Source organism: Pezoporus wallicus, unplaced genomic scaffold, assembly GCF_028554395.1.
Source record: "Pezoporus wallicus isolate ANWC-B61680 ecotype Strahan unplaced genomic scaffold, APGP_CSIRO_Pwel_v1 contig_2, whole genome shotgun sequence".
In the NCBI taxonomy this organism is placed as follows: domain Eukaryota; kingdom Metazoa; phylum Chordata; class Aves; order Psittaciformes; family Psittacidae; genus Pezoporus; species Pezoporus wallicus.
In genome coordinates, this window is record NW_026639478.1 from 420,811 (window position 1) to 440,250 (window position 19,440).

Here is a 19,440-nt window from a genome sequence, read left to right on the forward strand (position 1 = left end):
AACACCCAAATAATGAAATAATTATGAGAGCAAGGAGTATGGGAAGCAGGGGGAAGCCCTTCTTCAAAGTCAAATGGCTCTAACTTTCTGCGTGTTTACATGTTAACTTTTTTTTTCTAGATTTTCCGTGTTAAAATTGTTTTACATTACAACTGTTTTTGGAACCTACTAATTTTGACTTCACAATCTTTGTTTTAATTTTTACTAGATGTTGTTTTAGATACTATTTAGAACCTGATCCCCTCTGCTGTTTGAAGACAAGAACATACGGTTTTCAAAGCTTTAGCTATCAATATATAATCCTTGCTCTACAACTGCATACCTTTTTCTGTGCTTGCACAAAATCACCAGATGTTTTCTCCCTAATGCATTCTTTATTCCCCTGATATTTGAATTTTGCATATTTCTAGTGAGTTATACTGGTACTACAACAGCAGTGATAAAATTGTTGTTTAGAGGAATAAAACAATTTATGAGTAATACCTGCTATGCACTATATGAGACTGCATGCAAGAAGGTTTTCAGGAACAATGGTGCAGTTCGAAGCTGTCAGGTGAAATGCAAGATCACAACAGGGGTTAGATAGCTATTAGTTTATTGATAATATACTCACCCTGCAATCAGCAGGGAATCCCAGTAACCATACCAAGGGTTGAGAGGGAAAAGCAGACAGTCTGTCCAGGCACCTGATTGAGGCTCAGCCCAAGGACATCACTGCCTCAACTTAGATACTTTTTGACAGCAGGTTAAACATATATATCCTATGCCCACCTGGTTACACATCAAACAATACAACGCTGCAATAATTAGAATCTCAAGTCACTTCGACATGATGATCATCAGTGGGGGCAGGATGTTTGCTTTGTGAACTGGGACTAGACCATGTTCATTGATTCACGCTCTTGACTCCTCACCAAACTTCCAAGTACTCCCCTTGCAACCTCTACATCCCAATGTAGTGCATTTCCTTGTACAAACTGCAGGGACCAGGTTTCAATACTTGGAGTAGATTATTTCATGCATAGTTTTTCTTTCACCCCGAAAAGTATATTGCAGAGGGAGAAACAACCAAACAAAAAACCAAAGGCCCATGTCTTTGTGGAATAGCTATTTACACTTGCAGCAGCACAAGTATTTTGTTAAAAAATTTATATATAAAATTGTTTCCTATTATTTATCTATTTTAAAAAGGAAGAAAAAAATCTAATGTGAAAGTATTCTTACATTCCTTCCTCAAAATAATCTGAAAATTTATAATGTGTTTTAGGAAGACTTTTGAAATAATGTACACAAAAAAGATTACCTGAAAAATACTGCCTGAAGGAAGACAGTGAGAATCATAATGGCAATATGCCACTGATAATGTTCAAAAATGCAGCAATTTTGAGGCTAGCATTCCTTTTGTTCACTTGGCTGTCTCTATTCTGGCTGATTCACATCAATCCCAAAGCAAAAATCATTCGTAAGGTGCTTCATTAAGACATGGAAAATAGTCTTCAGTCTTGAAGAGGACTGGAGGTTCATAGAGGGTCTGCTGTTGTCGTGAGGAAGATGATTTCTGCAAATTAGATAAGTTTATTTTTCATCTTCTTGAAAAAGCAAGTTTTAAAACAAAGCCTACAGAGCTAAAATGCAAAACAAGAAGAGTTGTAAAGACATACCTTCTTCATTAGGCAAATTTTTAACCATAGGTCAGATGGGTCTAGCATATGCTAGTGAAGAAAAGTAGCCTTTGAACTTTGGCATTCCATCACCTGAACAGACTCAGTCCTGGAAAGTGTATGACATGTCTGCTTTGCAGGAGCCAGACAGGCAATCTTTTCCAGCTGATGGTATAGTCGCTGTAACCTTTATCCTTCCAGAACCATATACCTCTACCTTTCCTGCTCCAACCTTTTGAGTTCCCTTCAGCTGCTTCCTTCGAGTTAACCCTGTGTTCTCATTTACTTAGTGAAAAAGCAAATGTTGCTTTCAAGAAAGTTGCTGCTCCTGTTGAGCTTATTCATCAAGTATACATTAGAATATATGTACTATGACATACCATTAAAAATAATACAGTAGTGGACTGGAAAAGAACTGTTAACACTGTTTTTTAGGAAAAGTGTACATGCTTCTTTTAAATACTAACTGTACATTGTTTTGCTGTGCCAAATGGCTCATTTTAAGAGACAACAGCAAGGACCACTACATGTCAGCCTTCCTGCATGTAAATAACACTGCACTGCAACACAGACCCAGAGTATGTTTTCAATACATGGTCTTAAATAGAAGGCTTGAAATCAAGACTTCATTCATTGAAAATTATTTTGGACTCATGAAAAGATTTTTATGAACTATTTTGCAGACACCTCAGTCAGTTTGTCTGCAGAGTTCCTCAGGTACTTTTTTCGCCTGTTTGGGATGAGGAAATTAGAGTCTTCACCAATAATAAAGTTAAAACCATACCTATTACCATTGGTATACTTTGAGTTTGGAATGTTTCTATAGGACCAAAATGAGGATGTGAATAAGTGTATCTACATAACAGCTTAGTGGATTTTTTCCAATATTCAGTTGAGTTGTATACTTGCACTCCATATGAAATAAGTACATATTCTCTTGGTCTATCCAAAAGTACAGATTTATGACATTTAAATTATATTTGTAACTTTACAATACTGTAACTTTGTCCAAAATAAGCTTGTTTTGCCATTCCAGTTGCAATGAAATAAAAATATATATAAACAGATCTATAAATAGTGAGGATTACCAATGTTCACAGAATCACAGAACGGTTTGGGTTGGAAGGGACCTTAAAGATCATCTAGTTCCAGCCCACTCGCCACAGGCAGGGACACCTTCCACTAGACCAGGTTGTTCAAACCCCCATCCAGCCCGGCCTTGAACACTTCCAGGGTTGGGGCAGCCACAGCTTCTCTGGGCAACCTGTTCCAGAGCCTCATCACCCTCATAGCGAAGAACTTGTTCCTAACATCTAGTCTAAATCTCCCCTCTTTCAGCTTAAAATGTTCTCTATATCAGAAATTTTGCCAAATGTAAAAAACAATCTTAGAAGTCAAAGTTCTGCTTTTAAAAATGATTTCCTATCCTGTACTGCCCTGTGAGAAAACACCTGGCAAGTAAGGACTAAGGCTGCAAGTATTCTGCAACTCCTGACACTGATTTAAGAGGTGCTATATTTACATATGTGAAAGAAGGGGATAATTTCAATCTAGTGAGGAAATTCATAGGCAGGCACAGTACCCACAGTTGCCTAAGTACACATTTATGACGAGTTATTTTTGCAGCTGTTCAGGAGGCACTTTTGACAAGAAGTCTACATCCTTAGCAATATTAGACGTTTTACAGTACTGTACTTTATACTGACTGGTATTCATAAGGGAAGAACTTGAGGCAAAATCTGAATGGGAGATTACAAATACACAGCTTGAGAAACACAAAGCATATCCTTTGTGTAAAGAAACAGATACATTTAAATGAGAAGAGAGGGGCCTTGATTAAATTCAAATTGTAGCAGTGAAATATGAATTACAGCTACAGTGAAAATCCCTACATTGGTGTAGCCTCCTTTTCCAAAGCATTTCTATATTGAGTATGCTAGCCACATGTCAGGCATGAGGAGAAAACTCCTCAGACATTTTAATTAAGACATGCCTGTGTTTACTAGTGAAAATAGATATTTTACTATGCAATACTCAGTACCACTGCAGAACAATGACCTCCCTTTTAGTTACTAAGTTAATCCCAGTAAATTCTGAGTGCTGATTTTACTGCTAGCCACACTCAGACAAAGAAACCACTGGACGTGCCAGGCCCAGCTTGCTGACACTTTCATAGACTTTCCACCTTAGTGATGCGGAAAAACATGCTAAGTGGACAGTGTTCCCAAGAACACCAACAAAAGCACTTTCTTAGAACTTTCAAAGTTTTCAATTGAAGATTCTCATTTCATGGTTGACAACTGCTTTGAGCAACAAAATGAAGAATACTGCTGAATATTCTTCAAGGCAACTGCTGCAGTTGTTTGGTTTTGTAACTGGCCCATAAATAGCAGCTTTGTGCTGGTCTTTTAAAAAAGAAAAGATGACATCACTCTACACCTGAACACCAACACAAATGAAGGAATGAGAAGTTAACTAACTTAAAGGCTGCATTAAAAAACAGGTTCCTTGTCACTTCAAGTCTTCTGTACACGAAGTCTACACGTAGTAACAAGGGAAGAGAGAGAAAACTGCATCCTTAGAAAGTTTAACAAGGTGGTTACATGATTACTGAACCATGTGGACTGAATATAAAGAGTACCTTTATTTTAAAAATAGTGTTGTGTAGCTTTCATTTCCTTCTTTGACAATATTTCTGTAGTGATATTATCAATGCAGTACAACTATTTTAACAGTTTTGTCTATACAGGCTCTTTCTACTTGCGCTACATACCATTAGAGATCAGGGGTGCTTTCATATAGAGGCTTGTGCAGTATGTGTTTGTTTGTACCCCCCATGGTCTCTTGTGTATTCAGCCTTATTTTGGAAAGTTACAAAGATCTTTGTAAGAATTTGTGATTTTTAAGGTTTTTGTTTGTTTGTTTTGGTGTTCGTGGTTTTTTTTTGTATACATATATATTTAAGTCTAAGAACTTTTCCAAAATCCCAATAAAGTATATAGGAGTTTTGCAGTTAAATTCAGCTATATGTGTAACAAACTTTTTATAATTTTGATCACCTACTCAGGTAAGCAGAGCAACTAAGCTGGTCACATGGGAACAAAACTTCACTTACATTAAGGAAGGATGGTATGCTGATTGTGTGCAAGATTTTCTTGAATGTGCTTGGAAAAGCTCCAAGGTCTGTTTCTGCCTTTGTGACCCGTTCTTCCAGTCCAGCTACGCTATTGCTGATCATCTTCACAAAAGCCTAGTGTGAAAAAAAAAAAACAAAACCAAAAGAAACCCAACTTTTTCAGTAACAAATTAAAACAGACTATAGATTGCATAAAAGCAGTGAAATGAAAGTTCCATTACTTAATGAAGTTCATTTTATTGCTAAAAAAAAAATACTTGAAATACTTAAAAGTCTGCAAAACCAGGTTAAACACAATGAAATAATCAGTCTTCCTTTTCCTATTTGCCTTTCAAATAACTAATTTAGACTTCTTAGTATCTAGAGTCCCATCTGCCTTTCTACTAAATGTGGGACCAAGGACCTGAATCACAGTTTTGAAGTTTTAACAAGCATCAGTAGACCTTCCATTCCGCTCGTACCCAAATAGCTCCTAAGACAATAATTTTGAAGGTTACTGTAGCAGAAACTAAACCAGACCAACCAAAAAAAAAAAAAAAACCAAGAAAAGAAAACCCCACCCAACAAAAAGAAGGAAAAATGGTATTACTGCTTTCTGAAAAAATCTGTCTTGCTTTAAGCAGTAAATAAAAATATATATTTTTTTAGTAGAATAACCTCAGTCCCTCAGTCTTCTGAAATTCTTCAAAAAATTGAGTTATCTTTATTAACCCTGAAGCACTGAACCCAGATTGGACATGGAGAACAAAACAGATCTGAGCCCACTCTCCATGCATACATGCATATACACACAATTACAGGACATCATTGATTGTCTCCACACCCCGCTAAGAAACAGAATACATCTAAAAGATACTAAATACATACCTCTAGCTTGTCAATCTTCCTGTATATGTGTCTCATTTCTGTAGCTTTTGTGTAAATTTCAGGTATACTTTCATTGATAACTTGAGAGGAATCACTTCGAATCTAAAGATGATTCAAAGAAATAACACAAATATTGATGAATAAAACAAAATGGTTAGTAGATTTCATTAAAAAAAGGAACAAATTAACACATTAAAACTCATAGTTTAAGAAGTCAGAGAGCATAAAAATATTAGATTAAAATTAACTTCTTTGTATAGTTTAGAAAGTAATTTTGAAGAAAATCTCTTTTGCATAGGCAAAAATATTTACCTTTATAATTATATTAAAAATGGGCTGCTACAGCCTTAACAAAACTAAGAGATGGAACATTTCCCAAGACATACTGAAGAGTCAAATATACTAAATTTTTTACTTAAATTTTGCTATCTGTACGTTTTGTCAGCTTTGCTAAAAAAGGCCACAAAATCCTGTTTTAATTGTATACAAAATCTCATTTTATTGTTATAAAAAGAAAAAACCAAAACAACAGAAGTTCCACTTTCAGTAGCACAGAGGAACGACATGTGCTACACTGTAAAAGACAACCTGTAACACCAGTACCAGCTTATGGGAACTTTTCCATTCAGTTGTCCAGTTCCCCACTGCAAAAGTGAAAACAAAGATGCCTTTATGATGAAAGGGTCCCCCTAAAGATAAATCTAGCTTTGGAGGCTTGGCAACTCTGATTAGATACTTTGATTACCAAAACCACAGAGGAGGTCTTTATGTATTTTAGAGGAGAAGCAGACTATCACACTATTCTTTTAAACATCTGTCACTGTGCCATTTAAAACAGAGTTCCATTTATGTGCACACACACATACACAATTATGAAAATGTACAGTTTTATAGCTTATAGTTATATGGCCCATAGCTGTATATGGACATGTTTTGCTTATCAAAACAAGTTACCTAATTAACAAATGTGCTTACTGGAACCTGCCAAAGGTTGCTTCCTATATCTGTTGCACTTAAAAACAGAAACAGGCATTAAACTATATTCTGACTTCAAAAGCACAAGTACACACACGTTATACATACTATGTCCAGCATTCCCACAAATTCATCCACTCTGGTCAGCAAATCTTCTAGGTTCTTGTCTAAGCTTTCTATCTGCAAAACAGAAACCCCTTAAAGATACCTGAAAAGACGCAAACCCCCAGGTTCTCCCAGAGAAAGCCTCCGAGTCCAAACACCAGCCAGACTGACACCACCTGAACAGCAAACCCCCGGCTTCCCCACCTCCCGGCTAGGCACCGCGCAACGACTCGACACACGGGCACAAAACCCCTCCGAGAGCCTGGAACCGGCGCCGGGTGCTGAACCGCCCCTCTCCCGAAGGCCAGTGACGCCTTCCCCGTCTCGCCTGCACGGCCGGGGCAGCCGGGCTCCGTGGCCGGACACGCGCCGGGGTGGAAGGGCCCGGGGAGCCGGGCAGGCCGGACCGCAGGGCCGGAGCGGTGAGGAAGTACCCGCCGGGTGCCCTGTCCCGGCGTGGCCCCTTCACCTCATCGCTGAAGAGGCTGCGGTCAGCCAGCAGGTACGCGGAGTAGGCGGCGGCGGTGGCGCTGAGCAACGCCTCCAAGGTGTCCTCGTCCTCCGGTTCCCCGAGGCCGGAGGCACTGCTGTGGCTCTGGGAGACGTGCCCACTGTCCGCGCCGGGGCAGGCGCCCAACAGCTCGGCCCCGCCGCTCTCTCCTACCCCCTCCGCGTCCGCCATCACACCGCCACCCTCCACTTCCCCTCAAGCGGGCTGGGCGCAGCGGGGCCGGCGCAGCCGCACTCTCGGCGGGCGGAGCTGGGAGCGGCCCGGCCCGGCCCCGCGGCCTGCCCCGGCGCATATGTCGCCGGTGCCGGAGCACGGAGGCGGCGTCCTCCTGTCCGGCTGTTGGGAGTCTCGAGCACTGTAGGAACTGCTGCCTCTCACAGGCCCAGGCTGTGGCCTCCGAGCTGCCCCAGCCGTACACTTGGAGTCAGGAACCGAAACGCGGCTCCCCCTGTAAGAACGTTTGTGGAGAGTTTGCCCTCAGCCACCCGCGTTTAAAACCCCATCAGGCAACCTGACCTCACATCCTAAGAGGCCTCAACATATGAAGTCTAACCGGCTCCATCCCATTTCCTCACAGCGGTTTCTGAGACAAGTCTGTACTGGGAAAGCAGCTAATGTACAAACACAGCTAATTTCAATTACCAATATGGTACATGCAAAAATAGAACACCCTCCCCCCCCTTGTCTTATTTGCATCGAATGTTCACAAGCCGTTGGAGTTACTTTGCAAAGTGTTAGCTCTAAAGCTCATATATCAATATTTTGCTGTTCTCAGCTTGTAACATGTTTTGGGTATAGTACTTTCACGCTGATGTGTGAAATGCAACTTATGTTTCCTACTTCCTGGGATGAATTAGATGGACAAGTTTGGGTATTTCCATATTATCTCACTTTATTTGGACAGTGACACAGAGCAGTTTGTCGTGTGGCAGCACATGAGTAACCCAGAGGTGTTGAGGGCTATTCCTGAAGAACCAGAACTACCCCAGGTCCTCCACGTCAGGAAATGTCAAGCTCCTATGAGGAGGGCGGCAAACCACTTGCTTCCCATGGGAATCAGTGTAACAGTACCCTTTAGTAAAGGCAGTCCTGGTTAAAAACATTACAGAAAGAAACTTGGTATCACTAACAACAACCCGGGGAATCCAAGTCTGTACTGGTATGGAAAAAATCAGTACTGTAAGTGGTTAGTTATTTGAAGAGTCATCAAAACAAAGTATCTTGTTTCTACTGGGACAAAAGATACTTCCACAGAAAGGTGTGCTTGTGCACAGGGAAAAGGATAATAGCGTAGAAGTAAGACAGTGCACATTTTATTGCAGACAGGTCACATTTTCATCAGTTAAATAAGGTAAAACAGGTAACTTCAGCCAGACAAATACACTTATTCACAAAAGTAGTCTTATTTAAGGTGTAACAGAGTGTTCCTGCTCAGATGGTCTGACTGAAGCATATCCAGCTATTCAGGTTTTTTACTGCACCAATAATCAGTTTGGTATTTTTATGAAAACCTTTGGTAAAGCACAAACACAGTTTTAAGATGAACACAATCAATGTTCTATTCTTACTGTGCTGGGAGAAATAAGTACAGCTCTTTAACTGCTGTGATACCTAGGAAAGGTTTAATTCGAGTATGTGAAAGAATTTTAAAATAAACTTTTAAAGCAAATCTAAAAAGAAATAAACGAAGTTCAATGTCCCAGACGTATTTAACAATGAGCAGAAGACTGGCTGTTCCACAGGTATTCTGTCCTTTGTCCAGCCATTAGATTCCAGAATGGAATGTAACTTTTTCAAACCAAGACTTCTGAGTTTTCATCTCCATATAATATTTAAGAAATGTCTATTCCACCATATAAAAAAGCTTTAATGTACTACAAAGTTACAAACAAAAAGCAAATGACACAAGCTAAAAGTAGAAAAATACACTGTGAAACATTTATATTTTGCTCCTTACACTGATCCAAGATATAACAAAATATTTTAGATTAGACCACTTTAATCAATTCATGGCATTTTCAGAAGCAGACGGTTAATCAACTCGTCAGTCACTAGTTACCCACCAGCCAGCATCCAGTCAGCATGTCTGACCATCGCAAACATCCAGTATATTTTAAGTTTCCAGAAATCCTGTGCAGACATTAAGCTTTATTACTAGAAGAGTCCAAAAATAACAGAAGTTAGGTTTTGGCAGCCAGTCAGCATCCCTCCTCTGTAGAGCAATCAGCCAACCTTTTCTAGAGGAAAGACCTTGCAGTTTAGGTCGCCCCAAAGGCACAGCAACGACTTGTCAGCTCTGAGGTGAAGAGAACAGTCCTAGGACACTCTGCCACTTACGTCACCTAATCTCTTGCACCCCTAAATCTCACATGAATCATGATACTGAAGAAAAAGAGATGATGGGGGAAAAAAAAAAAAAGAGGTATTATCTAATAAATATCGAAAAAGAATACATTTACACATAATGGTGCCTGAACCCTACTTCTAAGCCCTTACTGTCGTGTTTTTCTTGCACGCAGGGCTGCTTCTGAACAGCAGGTGGTGCTGCACCCACAGCAGTAACAGCAACATCCTCCAACATCCCCTCCCTATGCTTTAAAAATACATATATATAGTTTCATCTGGAAAACGTATTTGCAGCATCTCCCTAACGTTATTACCACCAGAATAGGAAACCGCTATGTTTAAAGAGCTTGTCTGGATTAGACATAAGGTTGCAAATATGGTGTAAACAAGTTAGTGGAAGGTCTGTAAGTAACAGTAGAAGATGGGATGGCTATTAAGGAGCACTCTCTTTAAACTGGTATTAGAAGAAAACCAGGTTCCACTGCAAATAGACATGTCTGTTACTGTTAAAATCTAACTCATATACATGCATGTATAAATACATCCACCCATGCATTCAAACCGACGTATGTAGCACTGCCATTGGTAGCCTGTAAGATTGCTTAGATTTATACCAACTAAACCAAGTATGTGTTCCCACTTTAGGGCTGGGACATAAACCAGGTTTTACACTCTGGCTTTCTCCTGACAAATTTTGCAGTGCATGACAGTTTTACATCTACCTCCAGATGCCACGTTTCCTAGAAAGCAACGATTTTCTGCACTCGTGAGGTCTATGAGAATACCAATTCTCTGTTTAGTGCATAACGTTGTTACAACAGTCAATTGTCCCAATCGGCACTTAAGACTGAAAGGAGAGTTTGCAGGAATTTCGACTAAAGTGTAATGACTGTTCCATCCTCCTCAATACCTCCTCTGGGGATAACCAGACTGTGTCGGGGATCAGTTTTTAAGGAACTGAGTAATTTGTGGATGTTGCCATTGCTTTCTCTGCCAGAGTTGTTGTTGAGCACTAGGTCCCTTTGAAGTCTGTGGCTAAGGCTGCTGCCGTTGATTCGAGAGAGGCTACTGGAAGTAAGGCTGTGCAGTTTAGGAATGTGCTGTGGCTCCAAACCGCCCTCGATGACAATGTCAGCCTCTTCATCACTCTCCATTTCATCAGGGTGGAAGTTCTGCAGCACATGTGATGTGGGCAAGCTGTGGTGGCTCGCAGTGCTGTCTGTAGACTGGCCAGAGCTACCAGACATCCTACTGCTCCGAATGATATTGTTCCTCTGGTTTGCTGGCTTGACTGTGATAATAAGGTTGTGGCTGTTGGCAATCATCATGTCTGTGACTTGGTCGAGAGTCTTTCCTGCTACTTCAATGCCATTAACTTCCAGGACTTCATCATTCACAGCCAGCAAACCTGTGCTCTCTGCTAAGCCTCCAGGAACCATACGAGAGATGAAGATACCAGGTACCTTTTCTAGTCCATGAGGAGTAACCCTTACGCTGGTGCCATCACGAATGTAAAATCCTAAGGGTTTCTCACACCCATGTCGATACAGCCTCACCCTCCTGTGTGTTTCAGGAAGAATGTCCACATCGATTATGGATGACACTGGTCTAAAATCATGAGGCATGCTGATGTTAATGTGAGGACGTCGGCGGAGGTTGTCATTGCGGAGAGTCACCAGAGCCTTTTTCTTCCTTGATAGTGTGTTGGTCCCAAAATTGCTGTAGTCTACTTCATCTGAAAAAGGAACAGCACCAACGTATCAGTCAAACAGAGAATAACACAACCTACAGGGCATTTACCTCTTAAATCTGGTTCAGTGAATCCACACTCCTAATAATATGGAAAAATCAAATGGATTCTTCCACTTACTCTAACCTTCATTTCATGTCCATCACCACAACATTCAGAATGAGTGAGTTGTTTTCAATGACTAGCCATATTCCTTCCATATTTTGAGGGAAAAAGACTTCTGATTCTCAACTTTCTGTGTAAGCAAGAGGCCCAGTAGAAGAAGGAGGGAGAAAGAAACTGCGCTGCTGCCTAGTCCATACTCTAAGGACCACAGAACAAACACAGACTCATACATTCACTCCTGCCCTTGCAAGGAAGATCCACAGGAAAGCAGCCTTTCTATGGTCTGCTGTTTAAGGAATGCTTTAATACTTCAGTCTCTGTAGTGGTATCTCAAGGGCATGTGCAAAGTGATCAGCTTTAAATCAGCCAAGTAATATGACAAATTATTCCCTATAAGAAGCTCAGATCGTGCTTTGCATAAGAAAGTACTTAGTCATGAAGCTGTTAGCATACAAAATGCACCACTGCACCTCACATTAAAAATACTGTGCATATTTTAAACATGAAGCATATACTAGCTGTAAAATTATTTCACCTGGGGTTTAAGCACGCTAACACTTTTCAGATAAAGTAACAGACCTTCAGTTTATTCTGCTGTTGAAAATGAGCAGTAAAATACAGAAGAATGATTACAGAACTGCCACTAAGAAAATTATCTCCAACAAATTAACCTTGAATACTAATGCTTGAGAAAGACAATACCTCTATCTGATAAAGGCTTAAAAAAGAAATGTTAGTAAAAACAAGCATACAATGACATGTTTGTGCTTGCAAGGTCTCATTTTCAAGTCAGCTTTTGAGGCATGTTAATGTCACTTCCTTGAAGTCTGTCAACAAGTTAAACAACTCAAAGGATACTAAAAAAAAAGTGGTAAGCAGCAACCTGTTCTAACTGAGCCTGCTTGGAGCAAGGGGTTGCATTAGCTGGCCTCCGGAAGTCTGAATTATTCTCTGATCCTACACAGTCCTTTGGGCTGGAAAAAAAATAACGTGAAGACTTCAGAAAGACCATTCCTACATTCCCCTACAACTTGTTTACATTGGCTATAATAACACTGAGGACATCACAAGGCATCTAGAAAGTCATCCTGAATGAAAAGCTTCTGTGAAATAGAGTCCTTACACAAGATTGTTATGTTTAATGTCATACTCACCTCCTCCCAGGTCATGCAGAGCTACAGCCTTAAACACTGAATCCTGCTCACCCTCACAATTCACTGATAGATTTCTGTAACAGTCCAATGAAAACAACTTGGGGATTCAGATTTGGAATTGAAATTCTTCCTCACTTAAAACAGAGTGATGTAGAACAGTAGTGTTGTACCTTATAGCCCAAGACGACTTTTATCCCAAAATTCCAACTTAAGATGGCAATTAAAATTTCACATGGGTTTATGCGTTTAAGGCTATCTCTTGCAGTGCTGGCAAACCAAACTCAAAAGCCGCGTCCCTTAAAGACTAAAAGAATTAGGCTGGCAAGTCCAGTTTATTTCACTGGAGGTAAAATGAAACACATGTCCTAGTTATCCATCTATTCCCTAAAAGCAGCTGGGTTCTCTCCCTGTTAGCTGAGTTACTTTAAGGCAGACTTGCAAAAGCTTTACCAAATAATTCACCTGGGAAGATCTGTTTACAACACTGCTTTCTTCCCCTTAAATTAACAACAACTCAGAGAGTTAGTTCTCACAACAGGCAAGTTTGGGATAATCAGGTAGTAATGTCACAACAGAAGTACTATGGTCCTCCTGACACAGGTCATTTCTGAAGCAACTTCCTTTGGCTGAACTACCAACCAGGGCAACAGCACAAAAGAAATGGTTGTTCTGCACCTGTGACCTCCTCACCTGCACTCAGCCCACTAACCTGTCTCCCCAGATGATTGCCAGCATTCCTAACCCCTGAGCAGCTTCAAAACAACCATCTCCTTTAATAACAAAAAGCCCAGCTTACCACAAAAATGCTATCTTTTTCCTCCAAACACAAACCAGGCAGAGGCAGGGATTATGTTACAAGGGATGAAGGCAACTTTCAGTGCCGAACCTCTGACCACTCTTGGATTTAGTACTCCAGAGCTGAAGAATGTTAAAAAAAAAAAAAAAAAAAAAAAAAGAACACCACCATGTCCTGATGACTGGAATTTTGGTTTTTAAAACAGTGTCATGCATTTAGTTTCCAGCCCTCTCATACATAATCCTGTGAGGGCCAAAGATGAAGTCCCAGTTTTAACAGGGGGAAGTGTTAAAACTTATTTCTCCAACCTGACAGTATGGGGATTGTTATATTACTTCAGGATGACCTGCTCACTAGCAGTTACACTTTCCTGGAATCACCCTAAATAAATACAAATAGAATTAAATAAGTAACTGAACCTCAGAACAAAGCAGCTACCTCTCCCCTCCTCCCTGCTGATGCTATTTAGAGCCACTACTCTTGCTGCAGGAATAAAGCAAAGTACTGATGTTTAACATCAGCTGCTGCTCTGGCAGCAGAAAATCATCAGTCCCTAGCATAATGAAAAGAATCTTCCTTCCTCATGAGGTTGTTCAGAGAAGTCAGGTGACACCACTCACTTTAATCAATGAGAGGGTGATCACACTTTGGTGTATTCCCTGTTTCCAGTAATAAACTGCTCAAGTGGCATGTGTCAGGCTGAAATAAAACCTGCATCATTGTATAATTTATGACACGCTTTTGATGAAGGTCAGCCTTTTCTTGTTAGGTTTTGAGTTTCTCACCATATAGGATTTCTAGCAGGAGTGCCATTTCAGCTAATGAAACAGACTGTGCTTGATGCCAGGTCTCAGTGAAAACCAGTATATACCATATGGAACCAGACAGAGCTCATTTTTCATGTTTCAGTTGTCACAATATCAAATTCTCCTTCTACAAAGCGAAAGGTCTACAGAAATCTTCATGCATACTGGCAGAAGTGCCATCAAGTGGCACATCTGAACAGTGCTTAAATCCTCGTATTTTACAAGGCATCATGTTTTCTTATGGCTTCAATTATGCCTGAGTGAAATGCTACATGCAGGTGACAGAAGTAGAATTAGTCTCTTAGGTGCTGAACATGACTCCTGTTTCTTAGAAGGAAGCACATTACATGGAGCTTTTTCATCTACAAGATGTAGTGCTTTCAATCAAAGATGCATTATGATGTGCACGAATAATCCTGGATAACCACTAAACTTCGGAAGGCTTGGACTTCAATTTTACGTGTGCTCATAATTTGCTTCCCACTGAAAATACTGTTCCTGTAAAAAGAGATGAACAACATTTACCACAACTGGAGGACTCCTCAGCTTCCCAGTTCTCTCCTACTTGAAACAACTCAAATCTACATGTAAAATACCTCAAACTCTTCTGCAGACATTAAGTAGACATTCTGCAGACTATTGTAATTCTCTTCGCCAAAAGCTTCAGTTTCCAGTGCATGTTAAAAAACATTTTGTTATCTGTCAATGAGTTACACAAGACCTTAAGTATTTTGGCTGCATCCTTTCTGTTAATATGCACTGCCTTCTTTTTTGTTTTTCCTTAATAGAGTTGTTGTTACCTACTTATCCCTGCGGACCTTTTCCATTAGAGATGGTACATGCTACAGATCTCTTCATGCAGAGATATACCTGTGCTCACTTTCCTGACAACAGTGGTAGTGGTGGCATTGTTTTTTTTTTGGCAGGTTTTTATTTATTTGGGGGTTTTATTTGGTTATTTTTTAAATGGTGGAACTTGTCAAGCAACAATAAAACCCATTAAAGAAGGTTTTCATTTTGAAGCATGGATATTTTACTATCAGAATATTATTTTTAGTAAAACCCCATATTTAGAAAGTTATAGAAGGGAACATTTTTGAGTTACTCTTCTATCAATTCTGCAGTCAGCCTGTGACTTCACAGAATTCATTACACTTTCCTGGTGGGCATTGTGAATCCTATTGTTAAATCATACAGTACATAACAGCAGAGCATACTTAAAAGGCTATTTATAAGGGAAAGAAAACTGCTTAGAGCATCTGGTTGTAGCCAAAAGAGTATTGTATTTCTTTAATTTACATGAAACAAGAAATTATAGACCTTCTGAAAAAAACACCAGGAGCACCACTCCCACTGCTTGGACAGCTGCTTTTCATAGGAACTGCCTGCCAGATGAAATACCAAAGCTTAGCCAGATAAGATTGTATAAACAAGCTGAATTCCACAGAGAAGCAGACTGCCAGGCTCCTATAGGAACAGTTCATTTCAGACTCTACGTTTTCAGTGTACATGCACTCATGCCTTATTATTTCCTCTGGGAACTGTGGAACATTAGTTGACAGCTCTGGAAAGTACTTCAAAGACAAAATTACTTCCACTAGGGAGAGCAGCACTTCAGGCAGCTTGGGAAGGAGGCCAATGAGTCATTAATAGTGAAGGGTAACCCCTCCATCCAACAGATTTCTAATACTGAGCACTCAAATTAGCAGCAGTCATAAAACCGTTGCAAGAGAACGTGTCATGTTTAACCCTTCTACCTTCTGTATCCCAGCTACAAAACAGTGCCCATGTTTGACTCAAGTTGCATTCAGTGTCTATTTTCTCAGATTAAAACCAAAAGCATTTGGAAAGTAATCAGACAACAAATAAGCTGGCAGTCTCTTGTCTATGACCTGTAGGGCTGACCACAGGCAAAGGGATTTAAGAGGAAACAGATATGAAGTGAACTATGGCTCAGGGGGAGGTCCAGTGCCAATATCACTCATCGAGGAATATTTAATAGGGAGAAAAATAAGGTTAACTGAATGCTAACACTGCATTCTGTGTATTGCAGGAATATTAAAAAAAATCCAGCTACTGCTGCTGCCAGCAATCTCTGGGTTAACCAACCTGAAAAACATATAGCAGGTAAAGTAGTTGTAGGTGCTATTCCATAGAAAGTCATGCATTCCACACATGCACATATACACACACACTCTCTTCTCTCCCTTCATATCACAAGGAACTGGACACAATCTCATCAATATTTAGAAGCCTACCTAAACATTATGGTTTATCTACAACATTCAACAGGGTTTTTAAAGCACAAACAAGATTAAAAAATACAAATTCAAATTAACAGTAGAGCATGTTATCCTTGAGACCCTTAATCTTAATCCTTTAGTTTCTTAAACAAGGCTTTCCAGACACTTGCTTGTAGGCTGTAAACTCAGTAACATGTTTTTTAAAAGAAATGTCACCAAATAACTGCCCTAGAAAGGAAATTTGAGAACACCATCCTACTCTAGTTTAGCCCCTGCTAAACCTAGCAAACTGCAGTTCAGCAAAAAGCAACTTTCCCTTTATAGTGATTCAGCATTAAGAAAATAAATTTGCCTTACTACTTAGGAAGCACTCATTAGTAGGTTAGGATTAAAAACTGAGGAACACAAACATGTCTTTCTATTCCCAACCCATTTATGAACTTAAAATATCCTACCCCCTTTCAAGAAAGTGAACATCATTTGTTCCTTGGTTTAGCATGCTAGAGCAAGCAAACCTTACTTGTATTAAGTGTCAGGCTCTCTTCACAGTGTCAGACATGCATAAGAAACATTTTTAGGCTGCCTCCATTGAGAATCAAGATAACCTCTTGGGAATTTAGTCTGCACTGCTGGTGTGGCCTCCTGCACTTCTCACTGCTTGTCATCAGAGGCCACCATTCCCTTGCTGAACCTCTTCCCCTCTCAAGAGAAGACTCCCTATTTTTGACTTGCTGCACTGCTTCGAAGGAGCAGCTGTTGCTTGAACTGCAAATCTGCCCCATGAAACAAGTGAGGCCTTTGAAGAAGAAAGGTGCTACCAAGTGTAAAACAAGCATCCAGGCTTGTGCCTCCGAAAGCCATCCTTGCCCTCGGAAACCTCCAAACCCAGCTCCCCAAACTAGCCCAAAAGCCAGCTACAGGACTACAAATTTCACTGGTAAAGTTCTGGATAGTGTTTACTAGGATTGTCAGGGGTTTATTCCTCTAAGTTTCATATGTGACTTCTCTTCTACTCTCAAACATGAATCAAACAGCTCTTCTCCCCTTGTTTTCTTCCACAAACCACATTTGCAAGGTTATGTTATAGCAGCATTAGAAAATTGTAGATTTTGAGCTCTGGCTTTGTTGTTGCTTTGGTTAATATTTCCCTTTTCCTGCAGTGGGTCAGTGGGAATTTGAGGAACGTCATGTTTCTCTTGCACATCTCAGCCATCAATTGTTATTAAGTTCATCCCAAGGTCGCAGGTGCTGATATGGTGGCTTTATTGGCAAGACTGTTTCCCAGGCCAGTCAGCACTGAGCAGACACCCAGCAGCAGCAATGGGTCAGTGATGCATGCAGACAGTAATAACATTACCTGTAAGCAGCTCTCTGTCCGGTCACAGCCTGACAAATGAAGCCTATCAACATGTATCCAGCATCTCCCAACAGCCATCAAAAATTGTAGTCACTCAGCTGATGGTATCAAAATGGGGTGGTTATCAGCCCTATTCAAAGATGCTGGGGGGGGGGGGCGACACCCTCCAAAACCACCACTCTCCAACCTATAATTACATGCAATCTCTTCAGCAAGTCATCATCATGAACTTTAACATTTAAAGTTATTAAAAAACAACCCTTTAATTACTTTTTTTCTACCCACTCCATTTTTTACCTGCAACAAACACACTCTTCCGCTCACTCAGAAGATCAGGGAATTGAGGGGAGCACCCTTTGCTCCCCATACAAGCACAAAGGAAATCTCTTCTTTACAAAAGAAAATGTGTGCACATTAGGGAAAGCAAAACAAAATGAAGCAAAATGAGAAACCCAGCTATAATAACTCTTACTGTGCACTGCAGATACAGTAAAAATCTTACTAACAACACAGAAAAGTGGTGTATTTTATCACGTATTCTGCAAGCACCGAGTATAACTGTTTCCCAAGTGGTAGTAGAAAACCAGTTACTTTTTGCAGAAGTCTGAAGCATGAAAGGCAGGAAGTTAACAGACTGACCCACAGAGCTAATTCCGGAGAATACTGTTCTGTTTTTCACAACTTCAATATTTGGAAAGCCACCACAAATAATAATAAAGATTCACCTCAGGATCCTATTCATTCAGAATACAAATTCTATACGTCTGAGAAGAAATAAAAATGTTTTCCTCAGTCTCAGAAGAAGCTGCAAAGGAAACTTGGAATGGCAGCACAAACTGAAGGTAGCGTGTAGCAGAGGTCAAAGGAAAAGTTTTTGAAGAGCTGCAGTACTGAATCTGATCAGAACTGTCATCCTACAGACACTAATGTTAAAACAGTCTTTTCTCCTTTCAGAAGGAACTTTGCCAGCACTGAAGGCCATTTCAGGGTTCTGCTCAAGAGCCAGCAGAGCTGAGCAAGGCTGGGAAGGCAGGACCTATATTACCCAGCTAACACACCTTGTAGCTCACCCAAGGGAACTGAATCTAACAAGGTATTTCACATTCCCTCCTGCTGTCTTCTGCCACATACCTTTACTTTCTCTGCCAGGTTCTCTCCTCCTCTGTCCTCCTCCCTCCCCAGCTGAAAGCAAAACTGATAGTGATCAAGAATCATCTATCATCCTGGGTTCAGGCAACTGCTAATCACATTTCTGTAGCATGAATGTGTCTTTTCCTATTTAGAGAGAAAACATATCCCAGAGCTGGGAGCACTAATAGCTTATTCAAGGTGGCAGTGGGGACATTCAATTGTTGCAGACATTAAATCTGTGAGATACAAGGGTACTACCAAAAAAAAAAAAAAACCTGTTTTCTATACTGAAGTACTTCTTTCTATGCATTCTTTTGCTGAGTAACACCTTATTCATCCCAAGCTAGTTCAGACAGGTAAGCTAGAAAGTGCCTTTTCACTTATGAAGATTTAAGCCTCAAAGAAACAGGCAGCGGTCTTGTCTCTTCCCTACTCTTTACCCTGGATCGTTCTAAAAAGTTGCTACCACCTCTCAGAAAAGAGGTGGGTTTACGCAG

At 40.3% G+C, this 19,440-nt stretch overlaps 2 protein-coding genes across 2 annotated transcripts in view; both read right to left on the reverse strand.

The window, feature by feature from the left end:
* Positions 1-333: 333 nt before the first annotated feature.
* BLOC1S4 (biogenesis of lysosomal organelles complex 1 subunit 4) lies at positions 334-7,426 on the reverse strand. The gene is made up of 5 exons (XM_057414772.1): positions 7,214-7,426; positions 6,748-6,819; positions 5,665-5,766; positions 4,777-4,911; positions 334-1,558 (listed from the first exon to the last, which is right to left on the reverse strand). Exons 1-5 carry the CDS (start codon positions 7,424-7,426, stop codon positions 1,457-1,459), a joined length of 624 nt encoding a protein of 207 aa, XP_057270755.1. The 3' UTR covers positions 334-1,456.
* A 2,251-nt stretch (positions 7,427-9,677) lies between these two features.
* The window catches only part of PARD6G (par-6 family cell polarity regulator gamma), a 61,925-nt gene continuing 52,162 nt past the window's right edge, over positions 9,678-19,440 (reverse strand). The window contains exon 3 of the mRNA XM_057414761.1: positions 9,678-11,336. Within this exon, the coding sequence (XP_057270744.1) occupies positions 10,477-11,336 (860 nt within the window). The 3' untranslated portion in view covers positions 9,678-10,476. The remainder of the gene's footprint in view (positions 11,337-19,440) is intronic.

Bases quoted from the DNA above. Each gene is read 5' to 3' on its own strand.
- BLOC1S4 (XM_057414772.1), bottom strand. From the start codon at position 7,426: ATGGCGGACGCGGAGGGGGTAGGAGAGAGCGGCGGGGCCGAGCTGTTG. The intron at 6,820-7,213 runs GTGAAGGGGCCA...TCTGTTTTGCAG, and splicing joins GCAGCCTCTTCAGCGATGAG to ATAGAAAGCTTAGACAAGAA. The intron at 1,559-4,776 runs GTAAGTGAAGTT...TCTAATTTGCAG, and splicing joins GCATACCATCCTTCCTTAAT to AAATCATCTTCCTCACGACA.